The sequence below is a fragment of the Chiloscyllium plagiosum genome, unplaced genomic scaffold (assembly GCF_037043375.1).
Source record: "Chiloscyllium plagiosum isolate Xiang-an unplaced genomic scaffold, Cpla_swu_hap1 HiC_scaffold_26, whole genome shotgun sequence".
Classification (NCBI taxonomy): domain Eukaryota; kingdom Metazoa; phylum Chordata; class Chondrichthyes; order Orectolobiformes; family Hemiscylliidae; genus Chiloscyllium; species Chiloscyllium plagiosum.
This window is the reverse complement of record NW_028270164.1, coordinates 4058942-4081901: the sequence shown is the minus strand read 5'-3', so window position 1 is coordinate 4081901 and position 22960 is coordinate 4058942. Positions and strand designations below refer to the sequence as shown.

General features: G+C 39.5%; 1 protein-coding gene across 1 annotated transcript in view; it reads left to right on the top strand.

Moving 5' to 3' along the window:
- LOC122563029 (leucine-rich repeats and immunoglobulin-like domains protein 2) overlaps nt 1-22960 on the top strand; it is an 86286-nt gene that overhangs the window by 48995 nt on the left and 14331 nt on the right. The window contains exons 5-14 of the mRNA XM_043716348.2: nt 826-969; nt 2384-2527; nt 5055-5198; nt 6196-6339; nt 9423-9503; nt 13642-13713; nt 14522-14590; nt 16024-16187; nt 20561-20881; nt 22181-22462. Coding sequence (XP_043572283.2) covers nt 826-969; nt 2384-2527; nt 5055-5198; nt 6196-6339; nt 9423-9503; nt 13642-13713; nt 14522-14590; nt 16024-16187; nt 20561-20881; nt 22181-22462 — 1565 coding nt within the window. The remainder of the gene's footprint in view (nt 1-825; nt 970-2383; nt 2528-5054; nt 5199-6195; nt 6340-9422; nt 9504-13641; nt 13714-14521; nt 14591-16023; nt 16188-20560; nt 20882-22180; nt 22463-22960) is intronic.

Here is a 22960-nt window from a genome sequence, read left to right as displayed (position 1 = left end):
GATGTTCAATGCACTGTAAGAAGCAATTTTTTTTTAAATTCGGTATGTCAGGCAAATAGACTACTGAGTTCTGAACCAAGGCAGCAATGCCCAGACTTTTTTTAAGTAGTTTTATTTTGCACTACTTAAGGTAAATAAAAACAACAGTAGAACATAGTGCCAGTTTGTGTCTTTTATTTGCTGAGTGAACTGTGATGGTTTAAGCCTGGTTAAGTCTTGTGTGTCACTTGTTATATATTAATTTCCTGTTGGAGTAATCCTTGTGGTTATCTCTTAAGTGTGATTGCTCATTTGAGCTGGATTAGTAGCTGCAACTCTCAAAAAGCATAATTGAAGCTGTCCCAGACTCACTTCATAAATGGAATTTACTAACGAGAGAGTGGATATTTTTCCATCAGTGTAGACTGGATTCAGCACCATAGTCATCAGTGAAAGCACATTATGTTGCCTCACTAAGTCATCCAGTCATCAGATGAATATATTTAAAAAGGACAAGCAAATGCATCTTAACCAGTAACTGAAAGTAATCAACTACCTGTCCTGTGACAGCACCAGTTCAATTCATAATAAAAATTGACTACTTTGTCTGTTATTCAGCGCAAAAGGTAAAGCGCAAAAGGTAAAATGTTATGGCTACAGTTGCAGACTTATCCCAGTAGGAGGTTTCCGGGTTACTCCAACCTCTATTACATTGGAAAGGCATGCAACTCCTAAGACGTACAGGCAGGTTTTGTTACTAAAGCTTTGTTTTTAAATTTTGAAATACAGTATGAATATTTGACTTCCAAAAATTTTTTTAGTAATACAGCTATGTCTTATTTTCAGACACTTGAATAATAATCGAATTACCATCCTAGAACCGGGCTGTTTTGATAATCTGTCCAGCACCTTGCTCGTCCTCAAACTGAACAGAAATAAAATTACTGTCATTCATCCAAAGAGCTTCCACTTGCCTCAGCTTCAATACCTGTGAGTGGTTTTGTGGCTTTCATAGTTCAGAGTCTAGATGCATATTTCATTGACTTTTTGATTAAAAATATTGTTCCTTATGTAACAGCTTTTGAAGGAGATAGAGGCTGGATCATCAAAAAACAACCTTGTGGTTTGTTCTGAGTTGCTTGAGTGCAAGTTGAATTTGTAGCTAACAGGATCAATTATAATATAAACTGAAAACACTGAAGAGTTTAGCAAGTCACCTAGCATCTTTGGAGAGAGAATGCGAGTTAACACTTTCAGTTGATTGTATTTTAACTTAAAGACATTGTCCTGATGGTAGTAACTCTTGTCATGTACAGGTACTGCCTCCGTAATTATGGTTCAGGTTTTCAGCAGCTGCAATATTTATCTTCATCTTGAGTACAAGATGAACTTACAACCAGTTTATCATGGAGTTTACTGTGTAACTTAAAAGCTTCACTTTGCACTTGAAATTTTAGTTAAATTCTATTTTGGGAGGGTATCCAATGAATGGACTTTTAGTGCTGCTTTCTATCAATTGTTCAATTGTGTACAGGTGAAGAAGGAATTGTTGTCTTGTGCTGGATCTGCTCCTGTAGTAATTTTATTCTGGGACTACTGACTAGATTAAAAATTCTCTTCTTGTGTTTTTAAGCATAGAAAAACATTACATTTGGAGCATTTAATAAGGAAGAATTAATACTGGTTTGTTAGATTTATTTATATCAGGTTGAGGGTAACTGGATTGAAAATTGTTCCAGTGCCTGCAGATATTAAATATTTGTTGCGATACGGTACTTTATCTTCCCCATTGTGAATTATAATAAAATGAGAAGTTTATTAGCGCAGGTAGATCTATGTCAGTAATACTTTTGAAGTTATTGCTGAGCGTCATGATGTCTAACAGGAAAGCTGTCTTAGCTAATTAAATCCTCTGCACGCAATGTGAACTATGACCTTTTGGCATGGACAGCATATGTTAGGCCTGTCTCTAAGTACAACTTGTTTATATTTAAAAATCTTGTCACAAGTGGTCTTTATGTCCCTGTTCAGCTGTGTGTAAGAAAACAACTCCCAAGTATGTGGAAAAACAAACAGCCAAATGTAGGTAGGATTTAATTCACTGAATATGGCAATTGTCAGTGCCCAGCTTTGGGGGAGGTGGGGATACTGGTGTGGTGATACCCTGTTGCTAATAATTGCCTCTGTTTTTCTTGTTTCTGCTCCAAAATATTCAAACGTGTGTGGAAACCACATTGCAATTAGAATATCTAGAAGTATCTTCCAAAAGCAAATATATTGCAATATGCATTCATTCTTGCCAGTGGTCAGTATGATGGCTTTTTAACTGGTTCTTCATTTTTTTTTCCTCTTTTATCAAGTTTAATCACCACATTTGATGACTTTGAGTTTTATATTTAAACAGGGAGCTAAAACGTAACAGAATGAGAATTATTGAGAGTCTAACGTTTCACGGCCTCGACTCATTGAAGTCATTGAAACTGCAGCGTAATGGGATTTGCGAACTGAAGGACGGCGCCTTCTGGGGGCTGAATGAAATCACGGAACTGTGAGTCCTTTTGATGACTATGCTGGAGTAATTACTTTTTCCCAGTTGTTGTCTAAATGACATTTGAAATGCTTTAATGCATAACGACAAAATGATAATCTTTCGTCTTCCTCCAGTGAGGTTAATGACAGTCTTATAATTTCTATGCAATCTGGAATAGTTACACATTTTAAACCATTTCTTTCCAACACTGACCAGGACTAAGATACAGATTCACCCCGTGGAATGTTTGGATGTGGTAATTGACCTGAGAGCATCTGGCAAGGAAGGACAGAATTAGTCACCTGGCTCTCATTTGTGAGGAGTTACCTGAACAGCCTTCCAGAATTTCCTATTAGAGTTTAAAGCCAAACCTACATGATTACTCAGGATGAGAAACTGGATGTCACTGAAACCAAACCACATTAAAGGAGAGTTGGTGGGAACCTCCACCTTAAAATAAAACTCTAGCTGGGATACTCTTGATACCACGAGTGTAAAATTAGAACAGCCTTAGCTTTTAACCAGTAATTGTATAATATCACAGTAGCTCTGTGAAAGTCTTTGTCAGCTCTTGAACTTGGTTTAAAATCTGTTGTCCGATTGCTTTTGAGTCAAAAATGTCTAAAAAGTAGTCTTGCTAAACTGGACGTGGGATCTTATTTCATCTCTGTGTTAGAATATTGGATCTTATTTTACCTCTATGTTAGAATATTATGCAACTAGAACAAGGTGTGCACTATGCAGGGTTGTATCTCAATTCCCCAGGTAAACAAAGATCTTAGATAATTTTATAGATTTTGAAGGAATATTTGAAGAAATCTGGAGTACTGCATGCAGTTTTGGTCCCTTTGCTTGAGGAAGGCTGCCTTGGCACTGAATGCAATTCAGAAAATATTCACTAAATTGATTCTGGCGAAGAAAGTTTTGTCTTACGATGAGAAATTAAAGAGTTTCGGCCTGAACTTGCTAGAGTTTAGAATAAGTTTAATTGATGTATATATGATGCTAAAGAGGATTGATGAAAATGTAGAGCAAATGTTACCCTTTCTGGGGAAATCTCGAACAGCAAGTCATAGTTTTAGGCTAAGGACTGACAGATTTAAAACAGATGAGAGGGAATTGTTTCTCTGTAGGTCACAACTCTATGAAATTCACTACTTCAGAGTAGACATAGAACATAGAACATAGAAGAATACAGCGCAGTACAGGCCCTTTGGCCCTCGATGTTGCGCCGATCCAAGCCCACCTAACCTATACTAACCCACTATCCTCCATATACCTATCCAATGCCCGCTTAAATGCCCATAAAGAGGGAGAGTCCACCACTGCTGCTGGCAGGGCATTCCATGAACTTACGACTCGCTGAGTGAAGAACCTACCCCTAACTTCAGTCCTATATCTACACCCCCTTAATTTAAAGCTATGCCCCCTTGTAATACCCGACTCCATACGCGGGAAAAGGTTCACACTGTCAACCCTATCTAACCCCCTAATCATCTTGTACACCTCAATCAAGTCACCCCTAAACCTTCTTTTCTCTAATGAAAACAGCCCCAAGTGTCTCAGTCTTTCCTCATACGATCTTCCTTCCATACCAGGCAACATCCTGGTAAACCTCCTCTGCACCCGTTCCAGTGCCTCCACATCCTTCCTATAGTATGGCGACCAAAACTGCACACAATATTCCAGATGCGGCCGCACCAGAGTCTTATACAACTGCATCATGACCTCAGGACTCCGGAACTCAATTCCTCTACCAATAAAAGCCAGTACGCCATGTGCCTTCCTCACCGCACTATTTACCTGGGTGGCAACTTTCAGAGATCTGTGTACATGGACACCAAGATCCCTCTGCTCATCCACACTACCAAGTATCCGACCATTAGCCCAGTACCCCATCTTTTTGTTATTCTTCCCAAAGTGAATCACCTCACATTTAGCTACATTGAATTCCATTTGCCACCTTTCTGCCCAGCTCTGCAGCTTCTCTATATCCTGCTGTAACCTGCCACATCCTTCCTCACTGTCAACAACTCCTCCGACTTTCGTATCATAGACACCAGGACACTGAATAAATCTGAGGTGGTGGACAGATTTTTAATTAGTAATGGTTTAAAGTGTTATGGGGAGCAGGCAGGAAAATGGAGTTGAGGCCGAGATGAAGTCAGCCATGATCGTATTGAATGGTTGAGCAGGCTAGAGGGGCTAAGTTGTCTGCTGCTGATTATGAAAGTATGTTGCAGTTTGATGATACTGGATCTCAAGTCACTATCAAGCAAAAAGTTTTTGTTCGAATCTGATCAGTTTTGGAATTGCTAACCATTTATTTTGCTAAGAATAATGATTCCTGAAGAAGGGCTTATGCCCAAAACGTCGATTCTCCTGTTCCCTGGATGCTGCCTGACCTGCGCTTTTCCAGCAACACATTTCAGCTAAGAATAATGATATGCATGGAGGCAGCTTAGAAATGTTCCAGTTAGTCTGAAACAATACATCGTTTCTTTTCTCTATTATAGAAATCAGCTGTTTCTTTTTTCCTTTCTAGAGACTTGGAACATAATAACTTAACAGAAGTCACCAAGGGCTGGCTATATGGCCTCAAACTGTTGCAGCATCTCCACCTGAGCCAGAATGCCATCACCAGAGTCAGTGCAGATGCCTGGGAGTTCTGCCAGAAGCTGACTGAATTGTGAGTTTTTTTTCCCTTTTTATCCTCTGGCCCTTCATTTCTGGTGCCTCATTCATCTTAACCGTCACATTCCACCATTAGCGGGCATGCCACTCAATGCCTGAACCATGAGCTTTGAAATTCCCTATCTGAACCCCTCTGCCTTTGCACCTCTCTCTTTGTTTTGTCAGACATTCCTTCAAATCTTCCTCTTTAACCTTTTAGTTACTTGTTCGAATAATTACGAAAATTTTATTTGATAATTGCTCCATTGAAGTTCCTTGGGGCATTATACTGTCTCCAGGACACTGTTTTAAAAGAAATTGATTTTAATACTGCATAACTGAATCCTCAAGAAAAGGCATAATAGCCGGCTTAATAAAATCTGGGAGCATTGCTTATTCTTTGCATTACTGTGTGTATGCAAATGAGTTACTTAATATCATAGATTGAACGCATTTTCATTTGTTGGTAAATCAAATTGGTTGGTTAATTGTGACATAGAAGTGATTGATGCAGCTGTGCTTTGTTCTAACAAAATTTGTTCATACATCTCTCAATAGATTATCATAAGTTCCAATCATTTCATGCCTAGAACACAGCTGAGTCTAATCTACAATGAATTGTTTTTTCTTCAGGACATCAGATTTAAATAAGGAAGCATCAGTTGTTCCTTCTCCAACTATTCTGCTTCTTCATTCATATAGTAGGCAGGAGGCTGGAAGAACTTCATTCATATACTCATTAATTTGATTTGGCCATTTTACATGGAAGTTATCACCTACCAAGTGTGCATTGGAACAGAGCATATGATGCTGTCTGCGATAAAGAATCTACCTGCCAAACATAGCACTGAAATGTCAAAATAAGATTGTTTTTGAATCTGTATAATTTGAAATGGTGTTTTGGATACTGTAATATTACTGTATCCAGAATTGGTTGAAGAATTCCTGTAAATAGGATGGACGAACTGGATCAAATTGATTTATGTTGAAATTTTTGTTTCACTTTTATCCAGAGACATGACCTACAATCAGATGACTCGTTTAGATGAGTCTACTTTTGTCGGCTTGAATTTGCTTGAGAGTTTGTACATGGGAGACAACAGAGTAAGTTATATCGCTGATGGAGTCTTTAGCAGTTTGTCTAACCTGCTGACACTGTAAGTACACAGAATAAAATAGCATTATATGATAAATACAGAAAACTAACTTAACTTCAAGGTTGTGTTAGAGCAAAAGTCTACCGATGCTGGAATCTGTACTGGAAACAGAAAATACTGGAGAGATCACAGTGGCTGGAGCAGCCAGGGAGAGAGAGAGCAAGCTAGATGACTATTCATCATGTGACATCAGCTCTGATGAAGACTCATCTGGACTCAAAACGTTAGCTTGTTTTCTCGCCATGGATGCTTTCTGACTTGCTGTGATCTCCTGCATTTCTTGCTTTCAGTTTAGAATTGAATCATTTGCTCCCACCCCACTAACTATTCTCTATAAACTTGGTCAGCTTATAAGCTTGAAATTGAGACTGGAAATCATTGCTGGCCAGTGGGTAGCCAATGAGTCACATGTCCTCCATTAGAAACTACAATGCTCCACTGTAATGGGCAGTAAAGCTGTACCTTCTGCGTCACTTTGCATATGTTGGACTACTTTCTGGACTGAGTTTATGTCAAGATGAACAATCAAAAATCCTATTGTAATGAAGTTTTAAACTTGTGACAATGAGTTTGATCTGTTACTATAATGCATGTTTCTTACTTGTACTTCTGGTAGAAAGTGTAGGAGTTGGTACATCTTAGACTGCAAAAACAAAAGAGCGAGGAATTTCTGTACACCAGCACTCATTAGTTATGATCCATCTGGTGTACCCAGCTGTATGAATAGGAATGCAGAGGACGAGCGAAGTTCATGCTGATTACACAAGAGATGAAGTTAACAGGCTGTAGATTGAACTCTAGCTTTATCTTTTCCTGTTTCAGTCTGCACTATCTGCTAGTATATTATAAATGAATCCTCTTTTCTGTTCTCCCACCTGGCCAGGCAACTGCAAGGCAGATATTGTGTCAAAAGTGCTTAAGTGAGCTGAAGTGGGAAAAGGAAAGGTCCAAAAATAAATTGGATGGGGATGAAGTAACTTGGAATTCTTTGTCCTTCGTGTAACCTTTAGTAGTAGAGTGATCATAACTGATCTGCTTTGGTTCAAAGTAACATTAAATGGAAGAACAAAGTAAGTTGTGTTGTTGGGCCTTAGGGGGGAGGCATGTAAAAGGAAATGACTGGCAAGCTTCAGTTCAGGGTCACTGAGTGTATTCATGTTTCGGGGCATTGCTGATTAATGAGGCTCCAACTATTCCTGCCTGACTAGTTGTGAGGAGAAAGGAAAACTAACTGATCAGTGTAAGGGCACAAGCGTGGAATTAATTTGTTTAGTCAAAGTGAAGTTAGAATAAAGTGTGATACATTTATTTTTCCTGCTCAAACTTTTGGACGGATTCATGTAAAGTGTGTATTTTTTGTGCATTGTGGTAAAAATTTGAAAGCTTGCACTCTTCGTCTTTACGTCTGGCCATGTATTACACAAATCAAAGCAATAGAACGTGTTAGGCTGAAACTGTTTCACACCGGTATGAGATTAGAGTGCCATTGACAATCCCTTGCTTATTGAGGTCTTTTTCACGTAAGGTTTACAGAATATAACCCAGAAAATTTAAATTGGAATTCACCAATTACCCCACCATTTCAAACAATACCAAACATGCATCTCCATCCAGGCACTAGTTTCAGAATTCATCTCCAAATTCTGGCAAAAGTTTTAATCAGCGGTGTTCAGGAACTGCCTATTTTACTGGGCTTTCACTTCCATTACAAGTATCTTTAAAACTGTTGATAGAATGATATAATGGTTACACAAAAGAGGTGTCCGCTCACCTTGTTGAGTCCATGCCAGCTCACTGCAAGAGTAATTTCTTTGCCTGTTATCCTTAAACTTTTACTATATTTTTTAATCTTCAAGTGCTTATTAAAAAACCTTTCATGGGTCACAATTAAATTTACTACACTTTTTCTAGGCAATTCATCCCTTGTGCAAGGGTAACTCCCTTTTAAGAAGAAATGTAATTTCTTCAGTATCTATCCTTCTTGCAAGAAAAGGCTTTAACTGCTGCAAAAGGTTTTGTTCAAAAATTTGGCTGCTTTGTGAGATGCAGAGGACACTTTTCACTGAGAGGCAATACAAACGTGCGAATCTTTCATATGCAAAGCAGTAGGGATTCCCTTTTGATGACAGATACAGTTCCAAAATGTTTAGTTGTCTTTGCCATTTCTGATGTTAACAAACTTGTTTCTAACATTGTGTGTATTTACCTCAGACACTCAGCATCTGTGATGCTCTTTAATTTAACTCATAGTGGTAATGGTATAATGTTATACCTCTTGTTTCACGTTAAATGAACTGCAAATAAGAAGCAAATTTGTGTACTATAGTCCAATTATCCTCCGGCCCTGTAACTCCTCCTCTGAGATTACACTTGGTCTTGAGTTTTATGGTGGAATGGTAATGTCCCTACCTCTGGGCCAGAAGATCTGGCTCAAATCTTATCTGTCCCAGAGGTGTTTCAGAGCATGTCTGAACAAGTTAATTGACTACATATGGTGTTGACTGTGCACATGCAATACCTCTTTTTTTGAATTGTGATTAATTTTCAAACTTATTTTTCTGTCATATAGTATTGGTATCAGAATTTGGTCTTTTGGTACCATTACATAGAGAGGATATTTTCAGTTGTTTGAGATAAAATCTGGACTGGAGACTGCGAAGTGGGGATCATAAACATGAGAGTCACTGATCAAGCCAATAAAATTTCAGCAGAGTCCTTTTTACTTTGAGTAGTTAAAATGTGGGACTGGTCACCATAAGAAATATTGGAAATGAATAATAGGTGAATTTAATGCAAAGATAGATAAACAAAAGGGATGCAGGTTGAATGAGATGGAGAGGAGATATGTGTGAAGCATAAGTGCCATCATAGACCAATTGGATTGAATGGCCTGTTTCTTGACTTTTTTTTCCAGAGTCTACCAGTGTGCTGGGTTGCTTGCATTCAGTTTGATGTCTCTTTTGTATTTTCAATTTATGCATGGTACTATATTATTACTGTGGTCTGTGAAATTGGTAAACTTAGATCATTTGATTGTCCGTCCTATTTATAAAAGTAGAATAACAGCAGTTTTCTTCTTGCAGTGATCTCAGGAATAATGAAATTTCATGGGCCATCGAGGATTCAAATGGTGCTTTTACCGGATTAGCCAAGCTGCGAAAGTTGTATGTACTTGATAAACAAAAATTACTGTGGTTCATGGTGCTTTAATTTTAAATCTGTACTTTTGTACATAATAAAGAACAATACAACACAGGAATAAGTGCTTTAACCCAACAAGCCTGCACCAATTGCTAATCCTTATTTAGACCCGCTATTTATTGCCCATACGCTTTTTCTATCCATCTGTTCACCTCTTGTTCATGTGTCAATCAAGTATGCCTTAAACATTGTTAAATTGCCTGCTTCCACCAATTCCACTGGCAATGCATTCCAGGCATCCACCACTCTGTGTGATACAATTTCCCCACACTTCTCCCCTAAACCTTTCCTCCTCACCTTGAACCTGTCCCGTCTTGTAGTTGACCTTTCCACCCTGGGAAAAAGCCTCTGATTATCCACCTTATCTATGTGTCTCATAATTTTGAATATATCTATCAGGTCATCCCTCAGCCTCTATCTTTCCAGGGCGGTAGAGTGCCTCAGTGTTTGGCACTACTGCCTCAGCACCAGGGTCCCAGGTTCAATTCCAGCCTCGGGTGACTGTCTGTGTGGAGTTTGCACATTCTGCTCCTGTCTGTGTGGGTATTCTCCGACAATACAGGTTAGGTGAATTGGCCATGCTAAATTGCCCATAGTGTTCAGGGATGTATAGGTTAGGTGCATGAGTCATGGGTAAATGTGAGGGAATGGGTTTGGATGGGGTACTCTTTGGAGAGTCAGTGTGGACTTGTTGGGTCAAAAGGCCTGTTTCCACACAGTAGAGACTCTAATTCAAAACATTGAGTTTATCCAACCTCTCCTCATACCTAGAACGCTCCAGACCAGGCAGAATTCTGGTAAAATTTCTTGGTACCCTCTCCAAAGCATCTACATCTTTCTGGTATTGTGGTGACCAGAACTGCGCACACTATTCCAAATGCGGCCCAACTAAAGTTTTGTACAGCTGTAACATAACTTGCGTACTTGTATATTCGATGCCCCAGCTGATGAAGGCAAGTGTGCAGTATGCCTTCTTGACCACCTTATCCACCTGTGTTGCTAGTTTCAGAGACCCTGTGGACTAGTACACCCAGATCCCCTCTGTATGTCAGTGCTGCTAAGGGTTCTGCCATTTATTGTGTAATTCACACCTGAATTTGATCTTCCAAAATGCATCACTTCGCATTTAGAGTCGTAGAGCTGCACAGCATGGAAACAGACCATTCAGTCCAATGTTGAAAAATATGATGCTGGAAAACACAGCAGGCCAGGCAGCATCCGAGGAGCAGGAGAATCAACGTTTATGCCCGAAACGTCGATTCTCCTGCTTCTCGGATGCTGCCTGGCCTGCTGTGTTTTTCCAGCATCATATTTTTCAACTCTGGTCTCCAGCATCTGCAGTCCTCACTTTCTCCTCCATTCAGTCTGATGCTGACCAGATATCCTAAATGAATCTAGTCCCATTTGCCAGCATTTAGTTCCTATCTCTCTCAAACCTTCCTATTCATATACCCATCTAGGTGCCTTTTAAATGTTGTAATTGTACAAGCCTCCACCACATCTTCTGGAAGCTCATTTCAAACATGTACCACCCTCTGTGTGACAAAGTTGCCCCTTAGACCTCTTTTAAATCTTTCCCATCTCACCTTAGTTTTGGACTCTCCCACCCTGGAGAAAAGTCCTTGCCTATTTATCCTATCCATGCCCTTCATTATTTTATAAACCTCTATAAGGTCAACCCTCAACCTCTGTGCTCCAGGGAAAATGGCCCCAGCCTATTCAGCCTCTCCCTGTAGCTCAAACCCTCCAACCCTTGTAAATATTTTCTGAACCCTTTCAAGTTTCACAACATCCTTTCTATAGTTGGGAGGTCAGAATTGCACACAGTGCTCTTAGATCAACTGTGATGTCTAGATACCTGAAGCCAAACAGCAGAGGCACTCAGCTGTGCAGGTTTATTTCACCATTTGATTCACTTCCCATGTAGTCACTGTCTTTATCTCTGTTCCTCCTCTTTAAAGTGATGTTCTTTTGATATTTTTCCCCAAAGTTCCAAAATAATGCAACAGCTTATAAAACAATAATTACTGCTCCTAGAATTTGAGGAAATCTGCTCCAACACGTAAAATACCTCAAAAAAGGATCAGCTCTTGCAGCCACGTTTTTTTCCCGCCTTCCACCTTTGTCTGAATTAAACTCCACCTGCCATTTCTCTGCCCAAATCTGCAATCTATCTATATCCATTGTTTCCTTTGACAGTCCTTCTCACTATCTGCAACTCTGCCAATTTTGGTGTCATCCACAAACTTACAAATCAGGCCACCTACATTTTCCTCCAGATCATTTATATATATATTACAAACAATAAATGTTTAAGCACTGATCCCTGTGGAACACTGCTGGTTACTGATCTCCATTCTGAAAAGCACCCTTCCACTGCTACTCTCTCTTTATTCTATGACTAAGCCAATTCTGCATCCATCTAGCCAGCATACCCCGAGTCACATGAGACTTTACTTTTTATACCAGCCTGCCATGAGGTACCTTATCAAGTGCCTTACTAAAGTTTCGGTGGACAACTTCTACTGCCCTTCCCTCATCAATCTTTCTTGTCACCTCCTCAAAAAACTCAATCCAGTTGGTGAGGCATGACCTTCCCCACACAAACCCATGCAGCCTATAACTAACAACTCCATTCGCTTCCAAGTGTGAATAAATCCTGTCTCCCTATCTTCAGCAGCTTCTCCACCACTGATATCAGGCATAAACTTGCCTACTTAGTTGCCACCCTTTCAAATCCATGGCTGCAGTAACCTATTCCCCGATTGCTCATGTTAAGCTAAGTGGCGCATAATTTTAGAAGGACAAAAACTATATCCATCTAACTTGTGTTTTTTGCTGCTACTAATGTGAAACTATGTATAATGTGGTCTTTTAAAGATGACAAGGTCCGAATTCCTGAAGTTAAATATAGGCTGTGGTGTGAGTGGGCTTTATTTGTGTTTTCAAATACCCACCATCATCTTGCTGCTACTTATCTCTGAAATCTCCTCCAGACCCACAACCCTCCGCAGTTTCTGTGCTTCTCTAATTCTGGCCTCTTGTGCGTCCCACTCGTAATTGCTCTATCATTGACTGCTTCGGTTCCAACTTATAGAATCACCACCCTACACCTCTGAGCTGTAACCTTGCTTGTCTCCTTTAAGAGAGTTTATATTACCTACCTACTGCACAGTATCATATGTTGTTTTGCAGTGCTCCTCTGAAGCACCTTGAGACACTTAATTAGTTTAAAAATCATACAACACCAAGTTATAGTCCAACAGGTTTATTTAGAAGCACTAGCTTTTGGAGCACTGCTCCTTCGTCAGGTGGTTGTGGAGTATAAGATCGTAAGACACAGAATTTATATCAAAACTTTACAGTGTGCTGTAACTGAAATTATATATTGAAAAAGACTGGGATTGTTTAAGTCTCTCACCTTTTAGAATGAACATGTTGGTTTCATTTCTTTCGTATGTAAATTGAAGAACTTTCTTAATGTTACATTCTCAAGTGAACTTTAACAATTGGTGTCATGTCGGCCCAGTTAATGCATTAGTTAGGTTAACGTCTGACTGTGGAGGCGAAACAGTTGGATATGAAGTTCCCCTTTGACCAAAATCTATAAATGTATACTTTATAGCTGGCTCACTGCTGAGATCATGGATGAGAATCTTGAAGAATTTTTATTTTCTTGCTTTTCGCACCTAATCTAGGGATGTTAAAGCCATTTGTGGTCTACACATTATTGCTCTGCCCTAGACTTGATCTTTCGCTCAGGTTTGTTCTTAGTGAAAAACTGACAGTATGTTCAGTGCTTGTCTTTTTCTCAAAAAGCCTATTTGGTACCAGCTGTATTTGGCTACAAGAGCTGATTTTCTGTAAATCCAAGATGCAGTTTCCAATGTTTTTGTTAGACCCACTATCTTGGTTGTCTTCTTCTGCATACGTACTCAGGAATGCATGCGTAATGGCACAAACTGCATAGGGAACTTCAGAACCAAAGTTACAAGAACAATAAAGAGCAGTTAGTGTGGGAGAATATCTAGAAACCTTCTCTTTTGTAATGGTACTAATCCAAGGAGTATGATTTGATAATTACTGTTTCATTCTTTGTAGAATCCTGCAGGGCAGCAAAATAACATCCATCACAAAGAAAGCATTTTCTGGGCTGGAAACACTTGAATACCTGTGAGTATCCACTTCAAAATAGTCCTCCGTTATATAGTCACGTCACCAAAATAAAATTTAAAAGCATGTTCTTCTGCATTTATATTAGATGATAAATTAGTCCTGGGAGTTTCCATTTCTAATTGCACTTTGTCAAATAATTCTGTGGATGAAAGATTTCTGTGCCAGGTTTTAACTCCTCATGGTTGCAGCCTAGATCCTATGGTGTGCCAGTTGTTAAGGCAGAATGACACTGATATGTCACTGCTTATTGACCAGGAGGCAGAACATGAGAATTTAGATGCGGATCCGATTTTGTCAGAAAATGTTAATACCTTTTGAGTTTAAGCAGTGACCATTGTTTAATCATCGTTGCCCACTTTAAGTTGCCCCACATAGCAATTGAGAAGGTACTACACCTTGCATTCTCATCCCCTTTAAGATGCGGTACAAGATTGGCACCAGAAAATAATTTAAAGATATTTTGCAATTAAGTGAATAGGTCACACATGTAATCATCCTGATTAAATGTTCACCAGTTCGATGAACTGACTCAACAAGCACTATTTCAAGAGGAGGTGGAAATTCTGTGTTCTGGTCAAACCCCATTCCCCTAAGCCACCAGAAACCAAATATTAACTAGTCCTTCAGCTCATCAGTTTTTTTTTTAAGATTTCTTGCTGTATGTGAAATGGTTGCTGACCTTTTGTGTATAAGTCACTGCACTTTAAAAATGAGCCATTGTGTGTGAAGTGCTTTGATATGTTAAAACTCTGGTATTCCTTTCAACTTCTAGTTTTTAAGCAAGTTTACTTTATCTCTCTTTTAGAGATTTGAGCAACAATGCCATCATGTCTATTCAAGAAAATTCTTTTGCCCAAATGAGCTTGAAAGAACTGTGAGTATTTAAAAGATTCTATTAAATCAATCAGTACAGCATGAATTAATTTAATTAGAAAGCCTTTTTTTGGATGAATGCATTCCTCGTTCTTGTGTATAGCCTTCTCCACTGAATCCTGAATGATGCCTGCTCATTATTTGAGAGTTGTTGGGTTTGGGAGTGGGGCGAAGAGGGAAGTTAGGAAGGCAGGTGGTCTTTGTACATATCCAAAATCAGGAGTAATGTCAGTAAGTTGGATGACTTTTAGCAAGTGTTTGAGTGGTGAGTGGTTTAATGAGAAATGTTGAGTGGCTAAATAAAAGGGGTTGCTTTTGCTTCCTTATGCAGTTCACCACATGCTGAGGTTCATTTGGAATAATTGCTGTCTTAAGGTTCAGTAGTAAAGGTGGCTGAGTTGGGGTGAGCAGGTGATGGAAGAGGGCAACATATTACACAAGTAATGCAAACCCTATAATTGCCAAGCTGTATTTTAAGAAAGACAGCCTTGGAATCGAACTTGCTGGTTAAAATGTCAACTGAGGTTGGCTTCTCTGTTTCGGGGGATGAGCAAATTCTGGTTTTTGAGTTTTGTTAATGGGATTTGAGCTTAAGAATGCTTAAATGTCCTTAATTAATCCACTTATTTTAAGAGGATTAAGGCCTCCATTAAATAGACCTATTATTTCAAGGCGCCAGCAATTTTAGCAATAGGTTGCCACAAGTGGGTTGACCTGAGTGACTTGCTGGTGAGTTCCACCACTTGAGCCAATTTTGCTGCTTTCATTGAAATCCGTTTCTGTATCCTCACTCTGTTTTCCTGCCTTGATTTGATATCCGTAGGTATCTTGTATGCAACAAAATAAATTAATGGGAAGCAGCTTGTGTTTTGTTACACAAGTCTGTTGTTTGTTGTTATTAGTACAAGTGTTGGACACATGCTCACTCAAAAATGTATTATTCAAATTGACTAACACCGCCTTGATGCATTGAGGACTTGGCTATAAACAATGTTCTTTTTGCAGTTTACCCTGTGCCAATATGAAGACTAATTTAAAAAGAGGATTGCAGTCTGCTGTCAGTGATATTGCTGGGAGGGTCCTTTTGTTTTCAATCCATAAACAAAATGCTCCTGTTAGAGCATTGCTAATGCTGTGCAGTGTGCTTATCACTTATCTACTACTAAATTGCCAGTTACTGTCATACATATGCATAACATCACATGTTGTGCCACTTATCTTGGGTTCAGTCCCCTCTTTGTTGAAGAGTAATGTCTAAATTAAATGCAGTCCAAGCCCTGACAGCAATTATTCCTCTGTCACAAAACCACTTTCTCGTCACCTTGTGATGAGTTAGTTATTTTCTCAAAAGCCTCCTGTAATTCACTGCCTCGCATCCAACTCTTCACTGTTACACATTTCTGAAGGATGTATATTTTTATTTGCTCTCTGCAGGGGCCTGAACACGTCCAGTCTTCTGTGTGACTGTCAGCTGAAGTGGCTGCCTCCATTTCTGGTGGAAAAACAGTTTCAGCACATGGTCACTGCCAACTGTGCTCACCCTGTATGGCTGGCAGGGAAAAGCATCTTTAATGTTGATGCAGAGGACTACATTTGTGGTTTGTATAATTCATGTTTATTATGGCTTAATTCATAGCTCAAAGTCCTAGCAAGTGCCTGTCTGCCTCAGCTTGTTTTGTGATCTAGTTTTCTCTTACTCTTTGCTGAATCTGCAAAGTTAAATGAATGTGTCAATAATTGGAAGGTGCAAATTGAGCTGAATAACTGCTGGTGCTTATGATGTAACTTGTTACAGACATTGGATTGAAAATAAAAGACATTAGACGTCAGCTGTTTGTTTGAATTAACTAAGTATGGGAAACATATTGACATTATCTCGTTTATTCTTAAAACTACAGCTCGTAGAATAAAAGGGGTAGTAGCAACATGGGTACAAAATTGGCCATGTAATAGAAACAGGCTATTGGTCAATGGATAGTTTTCAGGCTGACAAAAGGTTTTTTTAGATTAGATTCCCTACAGTGTGGAAACAGGCCCTTCGACCCAACAATCCACACCAACCCTCTGAAGAGTTATCCACCTAGCCCCATTCCCCTACATTTACACCTGACTACCTAACACTATGGGCAATTTAGCATGGCCATTTCACCTGACCAGCACATCTTTGGATTGTGGGAGGAAACCGGAGCACCGGGAGGAAGCCAACGCAGACACTGGGAGAATGTGCAAATTCCCCACACAGTCGCCCAAGGTGGGAATCAAACCCGGGTCCCTGGCACTGTGAGGCAGCAGTGCTAACCACTGTGCCACCCTTTGTAGTGAATGTCTCTGGGGTTAGTGCTGAAATCTTTTTCCTGGTATATTTGAATGATCTAGAACTTGGTATGCAGGGGACAACTTCAGGTCTTGAGGATGATGCAAAATTTGGAGGCAGCATAAACGGAAGAAGGCGGTGAATAATTCCAAGAGGACATAAGCAAGTTGTTGGAATGGACTGAAAGATGGCAGTTAAAATTCAATGCAGAGAAGTCTAAGGTTATGCATCTAGATAGGATGAACATAGACAGACAGTTGAAAATAAGAGTAACGATACTTGAGGGTGCTGGAGTAGACAAACCTGTGCAATGATCACTGGTGGCAGGACAGGTAGATAGTAGTTGAATGAAATGCACAATCCTAAACTGTAAATAAAATGCCTAGAGTACAAGAGCAAAGAGGTTATGCTGAACTTGTTAGACATTCCCTCGAGTATTGTGTACAATTCTGGTCATGGCGCTGTAGGAAGAATATGAACGCATTGAAGAGAGTGCAGAAGAAATTTAGAAAAAATTGCTCCAAGGATGCAAAAGTTCAGTTATGAGGATAGATTGGGACTGTTCTACTTGAAGAGAAGAAAGCTAAGAAGAAAGAAAATAAAGTTTTCAAAATCATGGGAAATCTGTAGATGGGGCAAAACTGTTCCCACTCATAAAAGGATCAAGAATGTGATGGTACAGATTTAATGCATTTATAAACATAGCAAATGTAATATGAGAGGGGAAAAAAGTACTTTATACAAAAATTTGTTCAGACATGGAATGCAGTGGGTGGAAGTGTGGTGGAGGCTGGTAAAATTGAGGCACTCGAGGGCATTGAAGGATTATTTAAATAGAAATAATGTATATGGGGAAAAGGTAAATGGGTGGTTCAAAGTCATAATGCTCTTTGAAGAACTGGTGCAAGCACTGGTTGAATGCCCTCATTCTGAACTGTACCAATCTGTGCTCTTGTAAGTTAAATCTAATCAATGTGTATATTTATTCCCTGACTTGGCGGAGCTGTTATCAGGATCATATTACATTCAGTATTGGAAATTTCATATGTTCTCAACAGAATCTCTTCTGCAAACTTCTGTGTTCCTACAGTTAACTGACGATGATATTGTACATTAAGGCATGAAGACTGGTTGCACAGATTAGTCTTCCATTCCTTTTTAGTGTAGAAAATTAAGGGTCTTCTAACTGAAGTTTTGAGATCATTAAAGGAATAAGTACGACCTATTTTCTTTTGTGGGAATTGGAACGTCCAGAATAAAAGTGGCATGATCTTGAAAGTAGAGCTAAGTTGTTCAAGATTTATGTTCTAAGTATCTTTTAGTGTAAGGGTAAGTGAAAATTTGTAATCCTCTTCACCAAAAAAGCTGATGCAGGAGTTCACTGCAAAATGGCAAAAGTGAGATTAGTTTTGTGCATAATGTGGGGTATGAACCCAAAGCAGTGACATTAGGATACAGATCCCTCATGATCCATTTGAATAGTGCAGACACGAGCTAAATGGCCTCGTCCCACCCTCATGTTTCTGGTCTCCTCTACTTGGCATGTTTTGTATGTCTTATTAACTATTTGGCATTTATATTAAATTTGCTTAGATGCCACTTGGAACATGTTTTATGTATCAGCATTTTGTTTTACAAGTAAGCTGTTCACACAGCAGCCCAGATGAATGTGTTGAAAATTATACTGCTGCGTGTCTTGTTTCAATGTACACTTCGCACTTTTCATTTGACGGTGCTCAAGTGATTCCTTTTGAAGACCCAAACTCCATTTGGACTGAGCTTTCCCTTGTTGGGACCTTTCACCTGGCATCAGGGTCCAGCCATTCCACAGCGGTTCAAGTACTAGTTGTAGCTCACCCACCTAATTTTTTAATGGCTTGAGTTATTCATTACCCAGTCATATCCAACTGACGAAGCTTGGATAATGTTGATGTGCCTGAGGAAAAGTAAAGCAAAACAATTTTTGCATGCCGAATGAACTCGGGAAATATGCTTCGTATTTGCATGCATAGGATGTAATTGGTCAACAGGTCAAACTGATATCTGTGCTCTGACTTTATTTGTAATAATTTAGCTAATATCCATCCAGATTACTTATCAAATACTGAGATTTACACAGTTCCTGTCAACTTTTTCCTTCAATTCTCTTGTGCCCATTTATAAAGGAAGCTGTCTGTGTAAACTTGTAAGTGCAACCTTTCAACTATTGGGGGCAATATGACTACACTAATGACAAGTTAATAAAGATGTTTTTTAGGGTTGAAAACATAAAAGGGGAGAATGTAACTGAGCCACATTTTGTACACCCTGGCCTAATTACCCATGGTCCTTCCCACCTATCGACTCCACCCTCCCCTCTGACCTATCACCTTCATCCCCACCCCCATCCACCTATTGTACTCTTTGCTACCTTCTCCCCAGCCCCACCACCTCCCATTTATCTCTCCACCCTGGAGGCTCCCTGCCTTCATTCCTGATGAAGGGCTTTTGCCTGAAATGTCGAGTTTTCCTGCTCCTCAGATGCTGCCTGACCTGCTGTGCTTTTCCAGCACCATTCTGGTTTCCAGCATCTGCAGTCATCACTTTTGCCTAATTATCCATGGTTTCGAACTCTGCTTTACCTAAAGACTTGTGACTGTTCTTGATTTGCCTGGGATCAACTAATTCCTGATGGACCGAATACGGTTTTCTAAAAGGAAGTGTTTTGCTTGTTGAGAAGGTTTTACAAATAAAATTACTTTGAAGACATAATGTCTTTAGACAACATAATGTTTCAGAATAAAAGCAATTTAAGGCTGATAGAGATATAACTAGGTCACAATTATCCCAAGATCATGAAAATGTAGAGCAGCAAATGGGGAAGAGGATTTATTAAATCATAGAATCATAAAGTTTCTACAGTACAGATAGAGGCCATTCTGCCCATCAAATCTGCACTGAGCCTCCGAAAAGCATCCCACCCAGGAACCCCCTGCATTTACCATGGATAATCTATCTAGCTTTCACACTTTTGGACACTATCACACGGAGGAAACTTACGCAGACGTGAGGAGAATGTGCAGACTCCACGCAGACAGTCGCCCAAGGCTGGCATCAAGCCTGGGTCCCTGAAGTTGAGGCAGCAGTTCTAACAATGTGCCCCAAATTAAGAGAGTTGGACAAAGATGATATGTGAGATGAATTTACTTATACATTCTGTGGTTTGAATTTGCTGAATTCGTATGATCAGATATTGCAAATCATTTGGTGCTGAATACCCACTTGTTCTGTTTATCTGCCTGTATTTGTCTAATTGGAATGTTTGAAAGTGACTTCACATTACTATCAGCAGACAGACTTTGGTTGACAGTAAAGAGTCAAGTGTCAAGAGTGTGGTGCTGGAAAAATACAGGTCAGGCAGCATTCGAGGAGCAGGAAAATCGACATTTTGGGCGTAAGGATGAAGAGCTTATGCCCGAAATGTCGATTCTCCTGCTTCTCTGATGCTGCCTGGCTGGCTGTGCTTTTCCAGCACCACACTCTCGTCTCTGACCTCACCATCTGCAGTCCTCATTTTTTCCGAAGAGTCAAGTTGTGTGAAACATAAACAGGTGCAACCTCAGTTTTTATTTTGTACTGTTGCCTAAAATTTTAGTGTTGCATTTTTTCACTCTGCAGATGCTTTCCCTCGGCCATTGATCACTGTCCATCCTGAAACCACTGTGGCATTGAGAGGAATGAATGTCAGCTTTAGTTGCACAGCTTGCAGCAGCAGTGACTCACCCATGGCTGCTGCGTGGAGAAAGGACAGTGAATTATTATACGAAGCTGAAATCCAAAACTATTCTAGCTTGCAAGAACAGGATGGTGAATTCGTCGAATACACCACCATACTGCAACTGCGGAACGTCAATTTCACAGACGAGGGGTGGTACCAGTGTGTCATCACAAATTACTTTGGCTCCAATTACTCTAACAAAGCAAAGCTAACGGTGAATGGTATGTTGATTTGTTTGCAGGCTGTTCAACTATTTGCATTTTGCTCCATAACCTTATGAGAATAGACATATCCAAAAGCAATAATGCAAATTTTATTCATTCAACCACTGAATCTAACCGAAGCTCAAGTTCCTGCTGGAAATCAGGTCTGTCAGTCTTATTAAATAATTTGTAGCTTTACTATCAATTTATTATGTTTTAAACAGTTTGGAAAAACTCAGTTATGCCCAATTTTATATTTACACTTTCTCCACATTTTAAGGCATATTTTCATTTTCACTAATTCCCCAGTTTAATTCTCATCTCTCCGCATTTAAACTTTTTTTATCTTAATCCTAAAGACATGAAAACAGACATGAAAACTTTCTCAGTTTCATTTTGTTTACCTTTAAAACTGTCCCTTGCTTTCATGTTACTCTTCCTTCCAGAAAAGAGTGAGTATAAAAAGTTGTAGATTTACTACCCAGCCTTCTTATTCCATCTTTGATGAAACACCAATGTATAGGTATTAATGAGCTGCTGAGTGAATTAAAGACCATGGCTCTACTAGTGATGTATCCATTAGTACATTCACAAAATGTATACTTGTAATAGGTCAAAAACAAGATGCTAAACTGAATGCCCAATGAATTAACATAAAATTATATGGTCATTGGGGCTATTGTGTACCTGCAACTGTATAGTATAAAGTCTGTTCCCTTTTACTTTTTGGATTAATTTTTAGTAAAAATAGATATGCATTTATGGTTTGGAGGAATGCATAATGTGATACCTGATCTCTCAGACCCAAAACGCACATTACTGATCAATAGTTTTCTTCAACTTGGATAATATTCAACCAATTAAGCAGGTTTTCATTATTTTTAAAAACAATGCATTTTATTGAATTGTTGGAATCCAGGTGTATCGACTCTCGGTTTCACTTGGGCTCCCGTGTTTGTACTTGATTCCTATTCCCAATGCCACTGGAGAATAAACAAGTAGAGAAGTTATAGATAAGATTGTTGTCCCAGTAAGCTTTAAATTAAAAAGTAAACAGATATTTGCCTCCAACCACCTGGAAAGCTCTGGAATTCTCCATCCAAACTATAGTACACCTCTAACCATCATTCTTCTTTTAAAGCCTATTAAAACCCATGTCTTTGAGTAAGCTTTTGGTCATCTGAGTTAGTTCCTCAGTGTCAAATATTGTTTGAATGTGGTCCTGCGTGGTGTCTTGATATTTTCTATATTGTGGTAAACTAATGACAGTTTCTTGTTGCTGACATAATTGTTTGCTGCTTGTTTTGTTCCTATTAGAACTCCCCTCATTTATGAAAACCCCTATGGATTTAACAATCCGGACGGGTGCAATGGCACGGCTGGAGTGTGCTGCAGGAGGTCACCCGATGCCACAGATTGCTTGGCAGAAAGATGGCGGCACAGACTTTCCAGCAGCACGGGAACGGCGTATGCATGTCATGCCAGAGGATGATGTCTTCTTCATTGCAAATGTTAAGATGGAGGACATGGGCATGTACAGCTGTATGGCCCAAAACACAGCAGGGGGCATTTCTGCAAATGCCACACTGACTGTCCTAGGTGAGCGGTTGGCTTTCATGAAAAATATTGTTAACTTAAAGGCTACAGCTGCTTGAAAAAGTTAGTGTCTAAATTGATAAAGGAGCAAAGTAATTCCAAGTACAAGCACACATTTAGTTGAATTTTGGCTGCTTGCTAGATTATTGTAGCCTTGACCAATATTTACTATATCTGACTCACTGAAATGACAGGGGATGTATTCTTATTTCATAAAATAGCTTTGTGTCATCAGCAAATTTGGATATACAGAGGAATCTCGATTATCCAAACGAGATGGGCGGGCACTATTTTGTTCAGTTAATTGATTATTCAGTTCATTGACTAAATGCCTTTGCTCTGGGACTGGGAGTTTTCTGTTAAGTCCAGTGCCTGTTCGGGAGATAAGGCAGCAGCACACCGCTAGTGAGCATTCGCCCCCGTTCCCGCCCCCCCTGCCCTCCAACACTGCACCCCATCTGCCATCCAACATTGCCCCGCCTGACCCCCATGCACCCTCCC